The sequence below is a fragment of the Hemicordylus capensis genome, chromosome 4, assembly GCF_027244095.1.
Source record: "Hemicordylus capensis ecotype Gifberg chromosome 4, rHemCap1.1.pri, whole genome shotgun sequence".
NCBI classification, from domain to species: domain Eukaryota; kingdom Metazoa; phylum Chordata; class Lepidosauria; order Squamata; family Cordylidae; genus Hemicordylus; species Hemicordylus capensis.
In genome coordinates, this window is record NC_069660.1 from 286,891,018 (window position 1) to 286,911,826 (window position 20,809).

General features: G+C 42.6%; 1 protein-coding gene across 5 annotated transcripts in view; it reads right to left on the reverse strand.

Moving 5' to 3' along the window:
* The window catches only part of RNF19A (ring finger protein 19A, RBR E3 ubiquitin protein ligase), a 93,959-nt gene that overhangs the window by 33,709 nt on the left and 39,441 nt on the right, over positions 1–20,809 (reverse strand). For all 5 annotated transcript variants that reach the window (XM_053246518.1, XM_053246522.1, XM_053246519.1 and 2 more), the window contains one exon: positions 9,926–10,707. In XM_053246518.1, the coding sequence (XP_053102493.1) occupies positions 9,926–10,521 (596 nt within the window). In that variant the 5' untranslated portion in view covers positions 10,522–10,707. The remainder of the gene's footprint in view (positions 1–9,925; positions 10,708–20,809) is intronic.

Genomic DNA, 20,809 nt, shown 5'->3' on the forward strand with positions numbered 1-20,809 from the left:
TTGCTAGAGAATAGGATCCAAAGACCAGTATTGAAGGAACAGCTGTAGGAGCAGGTGGATCCTTTGGTAGAACACACTCAGTTGAGATTGGTAGTTGAATCGATATCAATAGTGCTGGGACAGGAGGCAGCATTGGGATCAATATCGACATCAAAGCTGGTGTTGAAGGTAACACTGCTGAAGCCACTTCAATGAGCTCTGGTGAAGAGGAGAATAAATAAAAGCAGACAGTTTGAACAACCAAATGGGGGCATTTGAAAAACATCCAGTATCGATGATGTCGAACGATGAGCTGGTGTGTGAGGCAGTGGGAGTCGACATCTAGGTAGATGGTTGTGCAGACGGTGGAGACAGCAGGTGAATAAAGAGTGATGCAGATGGTCAACGGACATTTACAGCCTGAGAGATAGGCCTGTGGGGCCAAGGCTGTCAACATCGAGGTAGCGCTTAAAATCAAAAAGGTTGCAGAGCAGCTTTTAAAATGACACCTGGGGAACAATCGACAGGAGCTCGGCAGTATCCAGTTTGGCAAATGCCATCCCTTAAAGTGTGAGGGTGCAGAGGATTCAGATAAAACAGAAGGGAAGAGAGCAGAACCACATAAAGAGCAAACAGAAGGCTGTGCCAGCTGCTCAAAGAGTCAAAAGAAAGATAGCATACACCAGGTGAGAGATTCAGCGTATAGGTGCTTCTATGCCAATGCAAAAAGCCTCCGAGCCAAGATGGGTGAGCTGGAGTGCTTGGTTGCTAATGCAGATATAGATATAGTGGGCATAACAGAAACATGGTGGAACAGGGAGAACTAGAGGGACACTGTTGTCCCTGGATATAAACTCTATAGAAAGGACAGGGAGGGGTGTCTTGGAGGTGGAGTAGCACTGTATGTTAAAGAAGGGATAGAATCTAACAAGCTAGAAAACCTAGGTGGACCAGAGTCCTCCATAGAAACCCTGTGGGTGACAATACAAGACCTGAAAGGAAATGTGCTACTGGGGTTGTGCTATCGCCTTCCGGATCAAAACGCTGATAGTGACTGGGAGTTGCAGGAGGAAATCAGGGAGGCTTCAAGAAGAGGCAGGGCAGTAATAATGGGTGACTTCAATTATCCACACATAGACTGGGTAAATTCACAGTCAGGTAGTGACAGAGAGGTCAAATTCTAGATACGCTGAGTGACTGTGCCCTGGAACAGTTGGTCATGGAACCAATCAGAGAGAAGGGCGACCTTGGACTTAATCCTGAGTGGCACCCAGGACCTGGTGCGTGATCTCAGTGTCATCGACCCTTTAGGGAACAGTGACCATAGTGAGATCAAATTCAGCATACATGCTTGGAGAGAATCAGCAAGGAAGTCTAACACAGACACTTTGAATTTCAGAAGAGGAAACTTGTCCAAAATGAGGAGTATGGTGAAAAGAAAGCTGAAAGGGAAAATCAGGAGAGTCACCTCGCTCCAGAATGCATGGAGTTTACTCAAAACCACAATACTAGAAGCCCAGTTAGATTGTATACCCCATAGGAGGCTCTGCTGTGATGCCCTCAGTAGGTTCTTTGCAGATAAAATCTCCTGTATTCGGGCCGACTTGGATTCCACTTTTTCTGCAGGGTCTACGGAGAAGGTGTCCAGCAATCCTTCTTGCAGTGTTAGGCTGGATCAGTTTCAATCTGTGATTCGTGAGGAAGTGAACAAGCTGCTTGGAGCAGTGCAGTCCACCACTTGTTCTCTGGACCCTTGCCCAACTTGGCTGCTTCGATCTAGCAGGGAGATTATTCAAGGAGGCCTGGTGAATATCATAAATGCATCACCGAGGGAGGATACGGTGCCTCCATGCTTGAAGGAGGCAATAATTAGACCTTTTCTTAAGAAGCCTTCCCTGGATCCCTCGGCGATGGATTATTATAGGCCAATCTCTAATCTCCCTTGGTCGGGCAAGGTGATCGAAAGGGTGGTGGCTGACCAGCTCCAGGCGGTTTTGGAGGAAACGGATTATCTAGACCCATTTCAAACTGGCTTTAGAGCGGGCTATGGGGATGACCTATACTGGGGAATCAACAGAGAGAGTGTGAGTCTGTTGGTTCTCTTGGATCTCTCAGCGGTGTTCGATACCATCGACCACGGTATCCTTCTAGGTCACCTGGGAGAGTTGGGATAGGAGGCACTGCTTTGCAGTGGTTCCGCTCCTATCTCTCTGGCAGATTCCAGATGGTGGAGCTGGGTGACAGTTGCTCTTCTAAACGAGAGCTGTTATACGGAGTCCTTCAGGGCTCTATTCTGTCACCAATGCTTTTCAATATCTACATGAAACCGCTGGGTGAGATCACCAGGAGATTTGGTGCTGGGTGTTATCAGTATGCTGTTGACACCCAAATCTACTTCTCTCTTTCATCTGCTTCATTTGGAAATGGCATTCATTCCCTAAATGCCTGCCTAGAGGCAGTAATGGGCTGGATAAGGGATAACAAATTGAAGCTGAATCCAAGCAAGACAGAGGTGCTCACTGTAGGGGCTCAGAATCTGAGGGACAAGTTAAATCTCCCTGTGCTGGATGGGGTCACACTTCCCCAGAAGGAGCAGGTACGCAGCTTGGGGGTACTCCTGAATCCGGACCTCAGCCTGGTATCTCAGGTGGAGGCTGTGACCAGGAGTGCTTTTTATCAGCTTAGGCTGATTTGACAGCTGCATCCATTCCTTGAGGAGGATGACCTCAGAACAGTGGTGTACCAGCTGGTAACCTCCAGGCTTGACTACTGTAATGCGCTCATGTTCCTCAAACTCTCTTTTTGCTTCCCTTATTGTCACTTTGCATTTCTTTTGCCAGAGTTTGTGTTCCTTTCTGTTCTCCTCATTTGGGCAGGCCTTCCAATTTCGGAAGGAAGTCTTCTTCCCTTTTATGGCTTCTTTGACATTACCTGTTATCCATGCTGGCATCCTCCTGCTTATTTATTTATGTATTTGTTCAATTTCCAGACTGCCCTTACAGAATAGCTCAGGGCGGTACACAAATATCATAAAACAGTTAAAATCAATCAATAATTGGGAATAAAAATTTTAAAATACAATAAAGCAGCTAAAAAAAAAATCAAAATCTTATAAAAACCCTTAAAAGCCCTTTAAAACAATTTTAAAACCCTGGAAGGCCAGGCTGAACAGGTAGGTCTTTAGGGCTCTCCTAAAAGCCAATAAAGAATTCAAGTTACGGATTTCTGCAGGGAGCACATTCCACAATCTAGTAGCAGCTACAAAGAAGACTCGCCTCTGTGTTGCCACCAGACGAGCTGGTGGCAACTGGAGCCGGACCTCCTCAGATGATCTTAGTGTACGGAGGGGATCAGATTGAAGAAGGTGCTCTCTAAGGTAACCTGGACTTAAGCCGTTCAGGGCTTTAAAGGTAATAATCAGCACTCGGTATTTTGCCCGGAAACATATCGGCAGCCAGTGCAGCTGTTTCAAAACAGGCATAATATGGTCTCTCCGAGTTGCCCCAGAGACCAACCTGGCTGCGGCATTTTGAACTAACTGAAGTTTCCGTACAAAGGCAGCCCCACATAGAGCCCTCTCATATAACACTAGAATCAGGGGTCATCCCATGAAATTGATTGCCAGGAAATTTAGGGCCAACAAATGGAAGTATTTTTTTCATACAACGCATCATCAACTTGTGGAATTCTCTGCCATAAGATGTGGTGACAGCCAACAATCTGGATGGCTTTAAGAGGGGCTTGGATAACCATGGAGGAGAGGTCTATCAATGGCTACTAGCCGGAGGGCTATAGGCCACCTCCAGCCTCAAAGACAGGATGCGTCTGAGTACCAGTTGCAGGGGAGTAACAGCAGGAGAGAGGGCATGCCCTCAATTCCTGATATAGGCTTCCAGTAGCATCTAATGGGCCACTGTGTGAAACAGGATGCTGGACTAGATGGGGCTTGGGCCTGATCCAGCAGGGCTGTTCTTATGAGGTGGAGGTTGAGGAAATTTTCTGATGTTTGGATAGGGATGGAGAATCCTCCTCTTGATGTTTGTGTTTCTTATGATGTCTATGTCCATCCTTGGTGACATCTTTATGTTTCTTAAAGGCCGTTTGAGCAGCAACAGATAGAAAATTCTCCAAAGTTGAGCCTGACTTTGACAGCGCTGATGTCGATGTTGACGGTGTCAGCGATAATGGGGAACGCAGCAATGGAGTAGATGGGCATAGACCCTATTTGTAAAGAGCTGCCTTCAAACGTAATTTCCTGCTTTTCTGTGTTGGTTTGGAAAAGGACAGGCAAATCTTACACGTATGTATATTGTGGTCTTCCCTGAGACAAAGCAAACAGAGGTTGTGTTACAAGAATAGCCTGTTCAGGGGCTACAAGCAGTACCCCTCTATGTGGTTTGGAATTGCAGGCTTGCAGTCCCCATCTTGGCTAACTTGCGGGACCGTGAGCTGTCCACATGCCCATATCAGGCAAACTCTCAGTTGCTTAGCACAAGCAGCATGGGGTAACTTTATCCCAGGTCAAGGTGGCATGTGACTGAGAGGTATCCCCATACCCCTCTCTATTTTGCAATACAGAGAAGGGTGCTAGCTGAGTAAGATACGAGTTAAGGAGAAGGACTATTTCTCATGAGAGTAGTCAAACTCTTCTTACTGTTGGCACAAAAGATTAGTCTAACTAATCACCTCAGAAGGAGCTCAGATAAAGCTAAATCACTTCCACCTCACTACCGCAGTGTTAATGGTCTGACTTGGACCAAGGAAGAGGTTAGTCAGCATAAAAAGCATTCCAGTTTCCACACACAGGTCTTCCTGATCCACAAGATAAGCTTTGAGCTTGCCCATTTGCCCTGTCCCATACAGGTTTTTCAAACTGTTTCCCTCTATTGGCTTTCAAGATTGCACACACTGTTATTGAATCATACAGCATGTATTATTTTATTAACCATGGATGTCATCCCCTGCAACTAGAGGATGTGACCTGTGTTTGGCCCGAAAACATGTTTTTGCCTATTTTAACCTATTCCTATTTCAAGCCTATATTTATATCCTATTCCTATTTCAAGCCTTTATTTCCAGACCAAAGCTTTGCACAAATTGATACTGTAATGTACTGTTCACGCCAGTCACATGAATTCCCCACACAGAAGCCTAAAAGTAATCTTGGGACATTCTGCCAGTGTTCCAGAATAGTTCCATTAACACGTTTGTTGGAAGACGGAAGGGTCCCGAAGCAGGAGGAGCACCACTTAAATGTCTTTTTAGAGTCAATTAAAAACAAAAATGTGAGGCAAAGAGTTGTCAGAAAGAGTCCAAGGTCAAGATATCCAATAAAGCAAACCATAAACTTTTTCTTTCAGGAACCAAGGACAAGGAGCAAATCCTGAGTGAAGTGTTCACAATGGTGGTTGAGAAGGAACTGAGCTAGGAAGCACTCTGCCAAAGATACCAAGCATGCTCTATGTGCGAAGGATAGAGGCTCAGAGTGCTTTGAGGAGCTGCTTGTGCAGAATTCCAGATCACCACTATGATCTATAAGGTGCATATTTCACTCAATGTCACAATTTATCGTCATTGGCTTTCTTGCTTTCCATGCTCTTCAGAACACTGGACTTCCTATTTGTTCAGTTCTCTGATATCACCTGTACCCACCTCATATGCTAGTTTCTTCTACAACAGGGCTGCACAACTTCAGCTGTTGCTGAACCACAACTCCCATAAGCCCTACTGGCTGAGGATGATGGGATTGTTAATATACAGCACTGGCATTTAATTCAAGATCTACCTGGGTGTACCCTTCCTCCATGTGTTGGATATCATCGTAAATTCAGCTTAAAAGATCAGTTAATTCATTCTGATATAGGAACATATAGGAAGCTGCCATATACTGTCAGCTCACTGGTCCATCTAGCTCAGTATTGTCTACCCAGACTGGCAGTGGCTTCTCAAAGGTTGCAGAGGCAGGAATATTTCTCAGCCCAATCTTGGAAATGCCAGGGAGGGAACTTAGAACCTAGATGCTCTTCCCAGAGTGGCTCCATCCCCTAAAGGGAATATCTTCCAGCACTCACACATGTAGTCTCCCATTATTACTTACAATTTGAGGGGACACTGGGAATGTGGACACTGCACATGTTGCCATGAATCTTTACAAATCAAACAATTCACTAATCCAGCTGATAAGAAAATCTTATTAAAAACTTTTACTACTTACCGATCCACTGATGTTATTTATGAAACTGTTTGTTCCTGTGGACTTTTTTTTAATGTGAGTCAGACCAGTAGGCCTTTAAGGATTCGCATTATAGAACATAACAGCAAGATTAGAACTATGCATATGGAGGTTCCCCCTGACTACTCATTTTGTTAAATACAGACACTTACCAGAAACATAATTTTTGTGTGCGCCATAGAACAAGTATTAATAACAGTTAATACAAGGAAGAGTGAGAATTTTATGTTAAAACTGATTCAAAGGGAAGTCTTCTGGATATTCCCTCTCAAGTCTATTTTCCCCATGAGTCTCAATGAACAATTAAACTTAATCGTCATCTCTAAAGGGATTGATTGTATATACTATTGAGAGACTGATTTTGAGCGTCAATATACAAATGTCTTTATCCCTTTAAGGTTTTTAAGGTGAACTAGCAGATTTCACACAGCTGGTATAAACAGGTCTGGCTGAATGCAAGTCATTCAGCATCTCAAATCTTTGAAGAGTCAGGTTGTTGAAGGCTCTTGGTGAGATACTTTTAACATTCTAAAGAGAGTACTTTGTAAGTTGATCCTTGAATGTCATACATGCATGAGAAAAACAGTCTTACAAGTTTGATTGGTGAAATATTTTCTTAAAGGATTGTACAGAGTTTTATTAGTAGTGATAATACTATGCGAGGAGCTAGTCAATCTATCTGTGAGGGCCCTGCGCAGGCGCAGAACCCCATTCATTATAAACTAGTATTTTTAAGCCCGTTATGATAACGGGCGCTAGCTTTCTATCCCGTCTTTTCTGTCTCTCTCTCTCTCTTTCTGTCTATTTTTCCCCCCTTGTCCCCTCTCTCTTTTTGTTTTTTGTTTTGTTGTTGTCTCTGTTTTTGTTCTTCCTTATTTTGCTTTTACTTTTTTTGGGGGGGTGGATGAATAACGGCCAAAATGGCCCATGAGAAGGTGGCCGCCCCCGCCTATCGCCCTCCCGCGCACCCAGCTGCCGGAGCCCACCTTACCCGCTCCAGCCCGAAGGAGAAGAGAGGAACTCAGGAACAGAGCTACTCTCTGTGTTAAGCTGCTGCCCACACTGTCGCAATGGACGCAATAGGCGTCTTTGCGTCCATAGCGGCAGTTTGAGCAGTGACTTAGCACAGAGAGGAGCTCTGCTCTTTTCCCTCGGGCTGGAGCGGGTAAGGTGGTCTTCGACAGCTGGGAGGGCGATAGGCGGGGGCGGCAACCTTCTCATGGGCCATTTTGGCCCTTAATCTTTTTTGGGGGGGAGCGGGGAAGGTGATTTTGGGCAGCTGGGAGGGCGGGTGAGCAGGCGGCGGCGGCTGTGAGCGGGCGGGGGCCTCGTTGGCGGCTTCGCCGCCACCTCGCCAAGCTTCATTTTGGGCAGCTGGGAGGGCGGGTGAGCAGGCGGGGGCGACGGCTGTGAGCGGGCGGGGGCCTCGTTGGCGGCTTCGCCGCCACCTCGCCCAGCTTCCCTGTCCCCCATCTTGGTCTTCCCCCATCGCCATTGCCCTCACCTTTTTCAGGGCGGCTGCTTCTGGTTGCCTCGGCCTCCTCTTGCCGTGCCTCAGCTCATGGCCGAGGCGGCGGCTCCGCCGCCGCCTTGGCCACTTTCCCCCGCCGCCACACACCGGCTAATGGCCGCCCGTGGCTGTGGGACACTGGTGTCTGAGGTCCTGTGTCCCTTGGGCTCTTCTGGGCCTGCGCTTTGCGCAGGCCCAGAACAACCCAGGGAGGCAGGGACGCAGATCCCCAACATTCCAAAGCCACGGCCACTCACTTAGCCTTTTATTATATAGGATGCAATGGATCATGATCCAGATTTATGAGTTATCTATAGGGGGAAGAACCCTTTTTTCAGAATCCATTACCTTGTATTTTACCTTATGGAATATTGATTGGTGTTGCTATTTATTCACAAGAAGTTTTGCAATTCTGTGCACATGTGAATCATATGACTCAATATTAGCCATTCAGGGACATTCAATATCTCTTGAGTAGTATTATTACAAGTCTCATGGAGTAAAATGAGCATGGAGGAAATTTATCTGTTTTTAAATCATGATGATAGTTCTAATTTGATAAATATGGATGGATGCATATTTTATAGAATGTGTCACATCATAGAAGACCTGTGGACTCCTATGAAGAAAATTTATTTTACAACAGTGAAGTTCTAAGGAAGACCTTGTTGACCTTTATGGGAGTATATATGAACTCTTATCAACACCTAAAGAAGTATGAAACAGCATTAACACCAGGGTGCTACTCTTACATCTAGTTTTTATATTTATCACGGACTATATATTTATCCTGTTTTATTCATTGTTGTTTGGTACACTTCATGTTTTGTCAGTAATCTTGATTTATCAATGTTACCATGTTTAGATGATTTTCATAATTTTCAATACAGCTTACATTCATAAATTCATTCTTTGTCCTTTTTTCAGTTATATTATTGGATCTGCCAGGTTGTATTTTGGAATTTTTAATCCAACAACAGCTGGAGGACTGAAGTTGTGCCCTGTTCTTCAGCCATGAGAGGGAAAGCAATGCTTAACACACAACTGGTATTTTGTCATTTGAAGTTACCATCTTGCTGAAGAATAAGATAATCTGAGAAACCAAGGTAGGTCATAAACCTGTTTAGGCTTAACAACCAGAATGTGTTTAATATTTAAACCAAAGCTCTTAAAGTTTAGAGAAAATTCTGGCTAACATCCAAACTTAATTATTCATGAGTAGTTCCAATGAAATTATGAATCTAGTCAACTTGTCCCTTTAACCTTTCAATGGGACTACTCATGAGTAATTTAACCTGTTTGTCAGCCTCTTAAGTTAAGCAACACAGTAAGTTATGATCTTACACTGCATTCCTGCTGGCAGCCAACAGCTGGTGTTTCTAGCATCTTAATTATTTCTCCTGGTAGAAGCAATTTTGGAATCTTAAAATGAGCTTTCAATTTGTATTCAAGGAAGTTAAGCAATTTAAAATATCTCTCTCTCTCTCTCACACACACACACACACACACACACACACACACACACACACACAGGGTACCATTATTTAACCTAATTTTAAAAGAACAAGAGCTACCCCTTCAAACACTTTGGTACATGAAGCAACAGCACTTCATAGTTCTAGGAATAAATCTGCCTGCTCTATTATCTCATTATACCAACCGGAAAGACTAGTTGCTAATTCCTGAGGCTTATTAGAGGAGGGGAAGTTCCAATGCTAAAACAATAGTTACTACATTAGGGAATATCTAACTAAACTGGAAAGTAATAGCAGTAACTAGCTGCACTGGGCACAGAGCATCTGTGCCTCTAGCTGCCTGCCCCGCCCCACCACCACCCGCCCCCACTATTTTCTCTCCCACCCCCCTGCCCGGCTTCTTCCTCCCCCTGCTTGCCGGCCCACCCATCCTCCTGTTTTGCCTGCCTGTCCTCCTGCCATTTTGTCCTGCCGCTGCCCGCAGTTTTCTTCAGCCGCTGCCCGCAGTTTTCTTCAGCCGCTGCCGCCATTTCCCCCTCTCCCACCCGTACCGTGGCTAGCCGAGCTGCCATACATGGGATTAGCCATGGGTATGCCTTAGAGAATTAAATATATAGAAGATACTACTACTACTACTACTACTACAAGAGACTATCAGGGCAATTTGATAATTTGGACAACACATTTCAGGGGAAGGAAATGGGTCGGGGGGGGGAACAAACCTCTTACCCACAGTCTGGAGCAGGACACCATCTACAATCAGGGTCTGCAACGAGCCATCTTCTAAGCATAAATTCTTCATATTTTTCCATCAAGATGTCATCATTTAGTATCAATCGAATATCATGGGGATTAAATCGCTCAGAGCACTCTGGACAGCTGATATTAACTCTGCTCTCAGATATTTCTATCCGAAGATACTGGCGTAAGCAATCCACACAAGATCTATGGTGACAAGTCATTATTTCTGGAAATCTCTCCTTAGAGTGCCGCAAAAGGCACAGGGGACACTCCATGAAGTCTCCGCTTTGTTTGCTGCTGATAGTTGTTCCATTGTCAGAAGACATATATGCGGAGAATATAGAATTCTTGTCAGTACACATTTCTGAGTGTATACTTTCAATACTCGCAATCCCATCCACACCTCCATTTATATCCCTGGATTTGCGTTTTGTATCCCTTTTTCTTCGAAAGAGAGACCCCAGTGAAATTCTTCTTTTCTTTGGTGCCTTTTTAATTGAAGGCAAGCTGACAGAAGAGGCAGAAGATTGCAGGTCCCTATCAGATCCCATTTGCCGATGTAAACTCATGGCTATAACATTCATCAGAAATAGATCAAAGCACACAAGCCACCCTAAACATTTTAAACATAAGCTCACTATTGAGAAGGAGTACAGTTAGGTCATGTTTGGGGGACAGTGGTTAAGTCATGTTGTGCATGGCCAAGTCAATCTTGTTCACACTGAAAATTCTTCACAGCATATAATTCCACGAAACCCTTCACAGATACTCTGAAATGAAGAGAGGAAGGGAAACAGATTAGCATACACATACATTTAGGTCCTTTATTCTTTTCAAAGCACTTGTATTACTGTTTACTCTGACTGTAGCTGCCTCATCAGCCCAGCCCCTTCACTTTGTTTGCTTCAGCCACCTGTTTTTCTGTCAATAAGCAAGCCAATAATGTTAAAGGGCAAAACTGTCTTTTCAGGACACGCAGGATCTAAATAATGGGCAACTAGATCTCCATCAAGATGCACATACTGCAGTTGCAATGACAATGGCGTGAGGGAGGAAATCCAAAGCAGCATGGTATGTTAAAAGCACAGTTTCTTATGTCAGAGTATTTATTCTACCTGTAAGTTATTTGGAAGAACTGTGAAATAAGAATAGCAAATCTGAGCAAAGAGTCAGCTTTGAAGCCAGATCATTTACACCTTGCCCCTGGTTGTGGGGAGTAGCAGCCACTCATGACACGTAGCGCTGCACAGAGCAATTTTGTGAGCCGCACTAGGGAGGACTATTAAAGAGATGCACAACCTGAGGAAGCCATGTGTATGACACACAAGCAACTCTGGGAAATGTTGCCCTTCCCAGCGCTTTCCCCTTGCAGACCTGGGAAAGAGTACCATTTCCAGCATCCCTTGTACACCATCCTGTGTGCCTTCCATGGCATCACTGGGGCTTCCCATAGTTCTGCATCTCATTAACAGCCATCCCTGGTGTTGTGAGCAGGACCACTCTGAGCAGTGGTAAATGCTGCAAGTAGCTGCTGCCCGTGGACCCAGGGACAAGGAGCAAATTATTTGGTTTCAATGCAAAACAAGCTTTCCACAGTTCTACAGAATAGTTAGCAACTATTTTGCAACTGCAAAATCCAAATCATTCATTCTAATCAGAAGCACTCATACTGAAAATCAGGTAAAAGCTGGCAAGGACATCTTCCCACTTGTGATGAGCCACAACCTCTGACGCCAACTGGATTTAACTCATGCAATATAGCAGTTAACAGAACTAACAGTGTGCCAGAAGTCCCGTTCATAGCTTTCCACAGCTATGAACTTAGGTGGCCTTAGATAAGCCACTCTCTCATTTTTTCATCTGCAATATGAGGATAATACAGACTGATCCAACAGGATGGCTATAGAGATCACTGAAATAAAGTTTATTTGAATACTTGAAGAGTACTCTAGAATTGCTAATTAATGTTATTAAACCCTTTCTGAACAAGACTGACTTTCTTTCTTAAGGTTCTATGGAATGCTAAATGACAATGCTCGAAGTCCATTTTGTATTCCTACCACCCTATTGCATAAAAGTTGGAAAAGGAAATCTCTTAAGAACACCCCTGCTGGATCAGGCCCAAGGCCCATCTAGTCCAGCATCCTGTTTCACACAGTGGCCCACCAGATGCCGCTGGAAGCCTACAGGCAGGAGTTGAGGGCATGCTCTCTCTCTCCTGCTGTTACTCCCCTGCAACTGGTACTCAGAGGCATCCTGCCTTTGAGGCTGGCTTATAGTCCTCCAACTAGTAGCCGTTGATAGACCTCTCCTCCATGAAGTTATCCAAACCCTTCTTAAAGCCATTCAGGTTGTTGGCTGTCACCACATCTTGTGGCAGAGAATTCCACAAGTTGATTATCTCAAAAGTAACAAATCCTGGGAGCAAGCAAGCCTTAAACCTGAAGCCTCTGCTGCTGCCCGCCTTTTCTGCTACTCCCCCCTCTCTCACCAGGCTATGTTTGGGCAACAAGTGGTAGGACAGAGGGCTGGGACAAGCAGAAACCTCAGAGCGCCGATAAGGCAACAGAGCCAGATTCCTAACCGAGTCCAAATTCATTTACTTGAAGCCACACCTAATAAAAAATGAGCTCCCCAAGAGAGTTCTCAACAGTTGTTGGGAGTTCTTTACAAATCATAGTTAGCTCTAGCTACAGTTTGTATAATGCAAGTGTCATAGCAAACTATGATTAGAGTAAACCAGGAAAGAGAGACATCCCACATCATTTCCCTGATCTCTCAAGGCTTGGCAGCTGGGGAACACAACAGCTGAAATTAGTCATTTAGACATACGTTTTTGAAAAAACACAGAAGTCAGCGACATTAAGAACATTGATATACCGACACACACACAAAAGTTCAACAGGTTACACAGCAAAAGTGGGGGGGAAAGTTCCCTTCCTCAAAGGGGCTCACAACCTTAAAAAACCACCAGCATTTTTCTGCTCTATTTTTACATCCTACCAACTCAGAGGAAAAATGCCAACAATCAATACTGGATGCAATTCAAGATATGCAGTTAAAGCCCTTAACAGTTTGAGTCCTGGATACATGAAGAACTGCCTGCTCCCAAGAGTTTCTGCCCACCAGTGTTCCCTCTAAGGTGTGCTCACATGCACACGCTCAGATATTTTTTTTATGTCCACTCAGTCAATTTTAGATCCTATTCAGGTTGAATCCGGAAGGTCCTACTCTGAATGCATGTGCGCACAGTGCTTTGATACTGCCGAACAGAAAAAGATTCATTTTGCACACAGATGAAAAAAATTAAAGAGAACACTGCTGCCCACCCAACAAGGTTGTCAGAGGGGCCTTTGCTCCATGTGCCGACATTGAGAGAGGCTAAATTGTTGTACATGCAGGACAAGGCCTTCTCTGTTGTTGCCCCCAGGCTCTGGACTGTTCCCCCAGTGAATGTCTGCTCCGACATCTGTGGCTCCTTTAAATAACTAAAGACCTTTTCCTTTGGTCAGGATTTTAACCCTTTGCAGGGATGCTCAACTTCGGCCCTCCTACAGATGTCGGCCTACAATTCCCATAATCCCTAGCTATTGGCCACTGTAGCTGGAGAGTATATGAACTGTAGTCCAAAAACAGCTGGGGGGGGGCTAAGTTGAGCAGGCCTGCCTTAGGGGCTGCGGGGTGTCTCAGCTTTCCTGCTTCTGTTTTTCTTTTTTATGGGTTGTGTGTGTTTTGGTGTTTTATGGTTTTTACAGTTTAACTGATTTAAAGGTTTAAAATGTGATTTTTAATGGAGTTTTATTGTATTTTTAACTTTTTTAAACTGCCTAGGGATGTTTTATGAAATGTGGTAAAAAAAACCTGAACAAACTATTTTTTTATAACCTGCTGAGGCATGTCTTAGCAGGTTATTTTTACCTGCTAAAATAAAAGGTGTTTGTATTTTAACGCTACTGGAATCAGATTATAGCTAGGAAGACTGTAGAACGAGGAACTTTTTATTTGCTTTAAATTTACTTCTATTAACATCAGAAGTAAGCTAGCCATAACTGTCCCATTGAAATTATAATGGGACTTAAAATAATCATTACTAACTTGATTTCAATGGTGCTTAGACTAATTTAGTCTGAATCAGGCCTTTACAATTCTTCCTTGAATCTAGTAGTCAGCCCCAAAATTTAGGAGCCTGACAATAGACACTTGACAACATTTTTGGACTTGGTTATATACCTTGTGCAGGGGGAGGGTGAACTGGCTTTTCTCTATTTCTGTTAGGGACATCATGGAGCTGGAAGGTAAATGAGCTTTTCTTTATCTCTTTATAAGTAACATACTTACAACAGAAACAAGACTGCCTGGGACAAATAAATATTTTATTAAATAACACTACCTCTGAATATCCTAGTCTAGGTGCTAAGGTTAAATTTCTAGGGCCATGGCTCCCTGGCACCTGAGATCTGTCAAGCCCGATACTATCTAATGTTTTACTTCCACTCTCTCTTCCTTCTATAAGGTGACAGTTAAAATGTAAATATGTAATCTAGTTATGTATGCATGGGTTTTTCTCTTTCTAGTAGTTTCCATCTTTTCGAAGTCTCCATAGCATACTGCATTAGTCCTAGGTAATGACTATTCATTAGTTGGTTATTCTCTTGATATTATGGTTTTGAGCTGCTGATTTTTACATTTAGCCTTTGAATGAGAATATGCATGGGGCATGTTAAGTAAAACACCTGGTTATACAAGGGATTAAAAAAAAAAGAGGCTATGTTACAAAGCTCCTTCAAGACTATTATAATCAAGCTGTATTCAAGGTTTTCATGTTAACTACCATCAGTGAACTGCAAAACTAAGTTTAGGGGAGGAGAAGGGTAAATCACTGCATTGTAAGTATCACAGTGAATGTAATCCTAATAGTATTATTCTTGGCCTTTCTTTAAACAGAAGCATGGAGAAATTACTTCATTTGCTATTTCAGTGGCTTTTATGAAACTTATTTCATTTTATAATACTTGATTGACAACCCACACAGTTACACTTGTGCTTACTTAGAAGGCTGGCACACTATTCCTTAAAACGTGAAACATAAGGGCTGTTTTCCAATTAAAGGTTTTTCAAATCTGTTAACTGCCTGGCTTTGAAGCAATACAATTGAAACAAAATGCATGAGCAAAACACTAAATGAAAGTGCTTTTTAGGGGGATGAAAGAAGGGCCTTGTCCCTGTCGTGCTAGATTCAGAAGAGCCTAGATTGCCAAGAAGCAATATATATTTTCTAAGACACTGCTCTTAAGAAATAGAACTTTGCCACCGCTTTTGGAATATAAAGCTCCACATTTAAAGGCAATAATCCAAAGAACTCCATCGCTTTTATTTATTAAAAAGAACAGCCCTTCCAGGAGAAACAGATTAGAAAAGTCATTTAGAACAAGTTGTTCTGGTAAGAACTAATCTGCCTACTTTTCTTTCACTATAATCTGAATTGATAATTACCATCTTAACAAGTTAGCCCACTCTAGCTTAAATGTTCACACATCCGCCATCTTGAATTGGGGTGGATGAAATTGCCACAAACTATGGAGTTGTGTCCCTTTGTGTCACTCACTACAACTGGACCAAACTGGTTAGGTGGTCCACAAGTTAGCCCACTTGAGCCTCAAACATTTACACATCCACCATCTTGAATTGGGGTGGATGACATCATTACAAACTATGCTGTTGAGGTGTCCCTATGTATCCCTAAACTGTACCCAATTTGGTTCATATTGGCTCAGGCATTGCAAAGTTAGACACACACACACTCATGATCTCATAAGTAAAAGATCTACTTTCCTTAAGTAAAGTCTAAAGGAACAAAAAGATGGGCATTTTGAAGCAAGGTTCTGAAAGACATCACCATAAAATACAACACAAAAAGCCATGATCCACAGAACTCATTTACATGCATACAAAGGAAACAGCAGGGCCATTTTCTTTTCCAGAAGAGCATATTCCCCTGTACCACACTGCAACACACTTTTCAGATCTCTGGATCACAGCCAGGGCTACAGGTATGCATATGTAGCTTGGTAAAACAGGCTGCCTACAAACCCACACATCCAAAATTCCTCCTAAGGGAAGAGAAAAAATGCATCAAATGATGTATGATAAAAGATGTTTAGCTAATGATTCAGCAACACTGAATCACCAAGCAGAAGGAAACTCGTGGAAGCTGATTAATCATTTGCATATGAACTCTGTAACTTCACAGTATAGATGCCTTTTTGAGATATACAACTTACAATAAATGTATATTGATGAATCTATTAAGGCTCGTAGCCCTAAAAGCACATACTACATACTGGTGTGAAATACAATAAGCAGCAACAACATAGATGGAAGCAAGTGAGATATTAAGTAAAATTTACTTTCCAGTGAAAAAGGTTTTAAAAGGCTGCAGTAACATTATCTCTTGTATTAGCAGAGACTCATCAAATTAAGTCTTCCTAAAACCTCCTGTACTCCATCTTGATATTGTGTGTTATAAACTGCAGTCTCTGAGGCTACTCCATCATGCCCAAATATGTGCTACCCACACCCCGCTTTTTAATTCTTTCTTTCCTTCCTTTTTTTTTTTTTTTTGCACTTGCTTAACATCCATTAGGGATGTGCTCATCACTGGCTTGCCCAGTTCGGAGCATTGGTTTTGCCCCCCATCAAATTGGGTCCCCGGTTGGATTTGAATTCAGCCATGACTTGGGTCATGCAAATGGCCTGTGCGCATGCATGGCAGCCCAGAAAATGGCCACTGTACTCAAACAGGGCCAAACCAGCCTGTGGAGAGACAGGGGAGGGGTGCTGCCGGAGGACCTCCCCCCCCCACCCGCAGCTGCCAAAGCCCTCAGCGGCGGCAAGTCAAACTTTTAAAAAACAAATTTTAATGGCACCCAGCACCCCCACACCAGCATGCGGGGTTCAGCTCAATCTTGAGCTGAACTGGGCCTGGTTCGAGGTCAAGCCCTAGAATTGAACTGGTTCAAGATTTAATTGGCTCAAGTTCGAGCTGATTTGCACATCCCTTACATCCATGGGGCTGTAGCTTGGTGGTCGAGCACCAGCTTTGCACACAGAAGGTCCCGAGTTCAATCCCTGGCATCTCCAGGTAGGTGTGGGAATGATCCCTGTCTGAAATCCTGGAGAGCTGCTGACAACCAACAAAGACAGTACCAAGAATCAACAGTTTGACTCAGCAGAAGGTAGCTTTCTGCATTTACCTAGGTTCATGGTCAAGATCCAGTCTAAATAAGAGTTCTGGAAAACTTGAAAAATGGCCAACTACTTTGTGATATAACTGGTCTCAAAAAAGGTGGCTTTTGGAATTTTGTCTAAAAGTACAACACAGATAGCTACTACCTTCATTAATCTTACATAGATGATTATGGGCATTCCAGAAAAATATATAAATTTTCTCATCTGAAACTACAGGTAATTTTTTCTTCAACAGCTGTAGCTGTCAGTACACCATACACATTCACATCCTCTTACTGCATAGAACATCTGACTGGAGAGATACTATGAAATACTACTGGGGGTTGGATGGCAGGAAAAAAGCAGAAATTCAATGGTTAACTTCCACTGGCTACTTATCTGATATTTATGCCATTAGGTTTGTGTACAAAAGTTCTATAATCCTAGAGAATCAGGAACAAAGGTTACACAATGCTGGAAATCGCACAATAAGGGGAGGAAGTTTCTGCAATATATAATGGAGTGCATTAGTTCAGAGAGGAGACTTCCTCTTCCTCCAGTTTATGCTCAGAGAAGAGGTATCTTGGGAGCTTCTTGCAGGGAAGAAAGACGTAACTGCCCGCCCACTAAGTATGACAGTAAGCAGTTTAGCAGTGCCCAGAAACGTCTGTCAGCAACAGTGGAATCTCCCTGTCAACTCCCTTGCACAACTTTCTGGCACAGGTTTGTGTAATGCTCCTCAAAATACAAGCCGCCTTCTGTCTTTGAACCAAGGGTGAAATAAGGTTCTTTTCTTAAGGCAAGAGCCACTAAGAGTAGTGGTCCCTCCTGTTAGACAAGCTGAGGCATCAGCCACCACAGAACATTCACTAGCTTCACACACTTGTCTAGGAGAGATTTCTCATCCCCAGCTGATGCAGAAACAGAACTGACTTAAATCCACAGCAAAGCTTCCAAACAGCTCATTAGCTAGCTATATATTAAAAGGACTTTGTCTTGTAATGTCTCTGTAACAGCAAGATCTGTACAGGCTTATAGCTCTTCATATTGACAGAAAGTTATGAATAATGATTCCCTACAAAAGCAATATACTTTGATAATTAAGCAGACTAGTACCTACCAACCAAGTTCATCTGGATTATCCCAACAACATTCAGAAGCTTGTTTTGGTATTTACATATACAGATTTTAGAGGGGGAAAGCATACCATTTTGAAATGTAACTAAAATATTACTTATTCGTTTCAGATATTTCAAAAATATTTCAAAATCCAAAATCCAGATAACATCTACAAATATATTTTTCCTCAAGAGATAAAAAAAACAAACTCAGGCCATACACATATGGTGAAAGGAGGCTAAAGATGCCTTATGAGATTAAAGATTAAGGTTACCGCTGAAGTCATTCTCCAGGTATGACACTTTTTAGATTTAAAGACATTGCAAAAAATTACTCTCTCATACTTCTAATAAAATATATAAGAGGAATTTTTTAAAAGGTAGTTAGCTACCTTAAAAAGCAAATAATTTTTTTAAGTTAGCAGCTGCTTTCATTTTCCATTTACAGTAGCATTTCTGAAGAATTAAAACAAGTTTCTTTTTCCTTACCTAGTTGCTTTCTATTCCACCTAACACTTTCTCCTGTATTTTGTAACAGAGCTGGACTAAGTACATTTTATTTATTGCTATTTCATTTCACTGGACTTGTACGAGAGCACGCAATTTGGCTGAAAAAAAAGGTATCTGCACTGGATACAGCATTTGTCTGGACTGTTGATGCTTCAGCAAAATGTAACAAATGTTTTACAACCCATGCAGATTTAAACATAGAATCATTAATTACATTAACAATCCTTCCAAGCACTTAGGATAAGCTGCAGAATTCCTTGTCATGTACAGTCTACAGAGTCACTTTTAATAATATCCAGTGTTTTAACAGGTTCATGTTATTGGCTATTTCACAAGATACAGTACAAGTTGGTACATTTTAAACATTTAGTTTATGCTCACTTCCACTAGGTAAAGTATGAAACTCCTTCCCCTGCCCATTTACCCAGCAGAAACACAATTCACTCCCCAAAAGCTATTAAAATAATATACTATCCAAGTGTATCAACCCTGCCCTTAAAATGAAAACAAGAAGAGTCTTGTGGCTCCTTAAAGACTTACTTTGGCACAAAGCTTTCACAGGCTAGAGCTCGCTTTATCAAGTGCATGAAGTGGTCTCTTAAATAGACAAGAATAACTTGGCAAACACACATTTGGGTACAGATGGGGGGGGGGCAGTTTACACACCATGGGGCTAAAAAGCCAGGAACACAGAAAACAGAACAGTACTAGTGGGTCACAATTCTATGCAGAGGATAGACTAGCTCATGGGTTACCCACCCTATTATAACCAATGGACACAGAGTATGCTCAAGTACTGTTCACTTAAATTGCACTATTTCAGGACAGTGCTTGATACTAGTATATGAAGTTGGAAGCTCCTGACCCATACTGAAGAGGCAAGGCTTTTACAGAAATGATGATACAGCCCTGTGATAAAGAATTCCTCTTTGATTTCTTGGTAGGCAAGGTTAAAGGTTTTTTTTTTTTTTTTTTTTAAATCTGCATTTAAATACCTGTTATTACAAATTCACACAATATGCAGTATAATGCCAACAAACATAGTTCTAGACCGCACTACTATTAACTGTGGTTAATGCTAAACCTCCAAAAACATTTTCAAACTATGGCCAAAAGAAAATTCTGGTTTGCACTAAATGATAGATGCTCGATCAATGTCAGTTCTGACTTGTTACATCTGCATGGAGCTATCTCTTAATTCCTGTGATTCACATACTTCGCCTCCCTTCCCAGAGCTAACAATGGTTGGCAATATGTATCCACTGAGCCGAACATTAACCAGGTTTTGAAACGCACTGCTAATCATGGTTTCCAATTCTGGCTTGTGTTCAAGCTACTGTCGGCAGATGCAACAGGAATCATAGTTAGCAATTTTAGAAGGGGGGAAATTTGAGCAGGAGAGATAAGAAGTATGAGAGCTTAGAGAATCATTTATGTAATGTTAAATGCACATACAATTGTTTACACTGTACACATATTCAGTTATTCCCACATACTGTACATTGAACAGTGGTAGACTAACTTCATTTGAGGCAGTCTGTACACAGGTTCACTTTTAAAACAAACACACGTACAGTCACACAAAAATGTACAGACACCTGTATATCCATAAAACAAAGTCTGAATAGGGCTTATGGCAAATGTCTATTAGCAATAGCAATAGCAATAACATTTATATACCGCTCTATAGCTGGAAGCTTTCTAAGCGGTTTACAATGATTTTAGCATATTGCCCCCAACATTCTGGGTACTCATTTTACCGACCTCGGAAGGATGGAAGGCTGAGTCAACCTTGAGCCCCTTGGTCAGGATCGATCTTATAACCTTCTGGTTACAGGGTGGCAGTTCTACCACTGCGCCACCAGGGGCTCATTAGCTGTGGTTAGGGGAAAGATCTCTCTCTACTGAGCTATAATGATGAACCTTGGTTAAAGGGGGAAGATGGGTGAATTCAAGTGTGCTGGTTTATTAAGAAGAGCCAACGGCTCTTAGCAGGGAAATATAAGCTGTAGAAAAA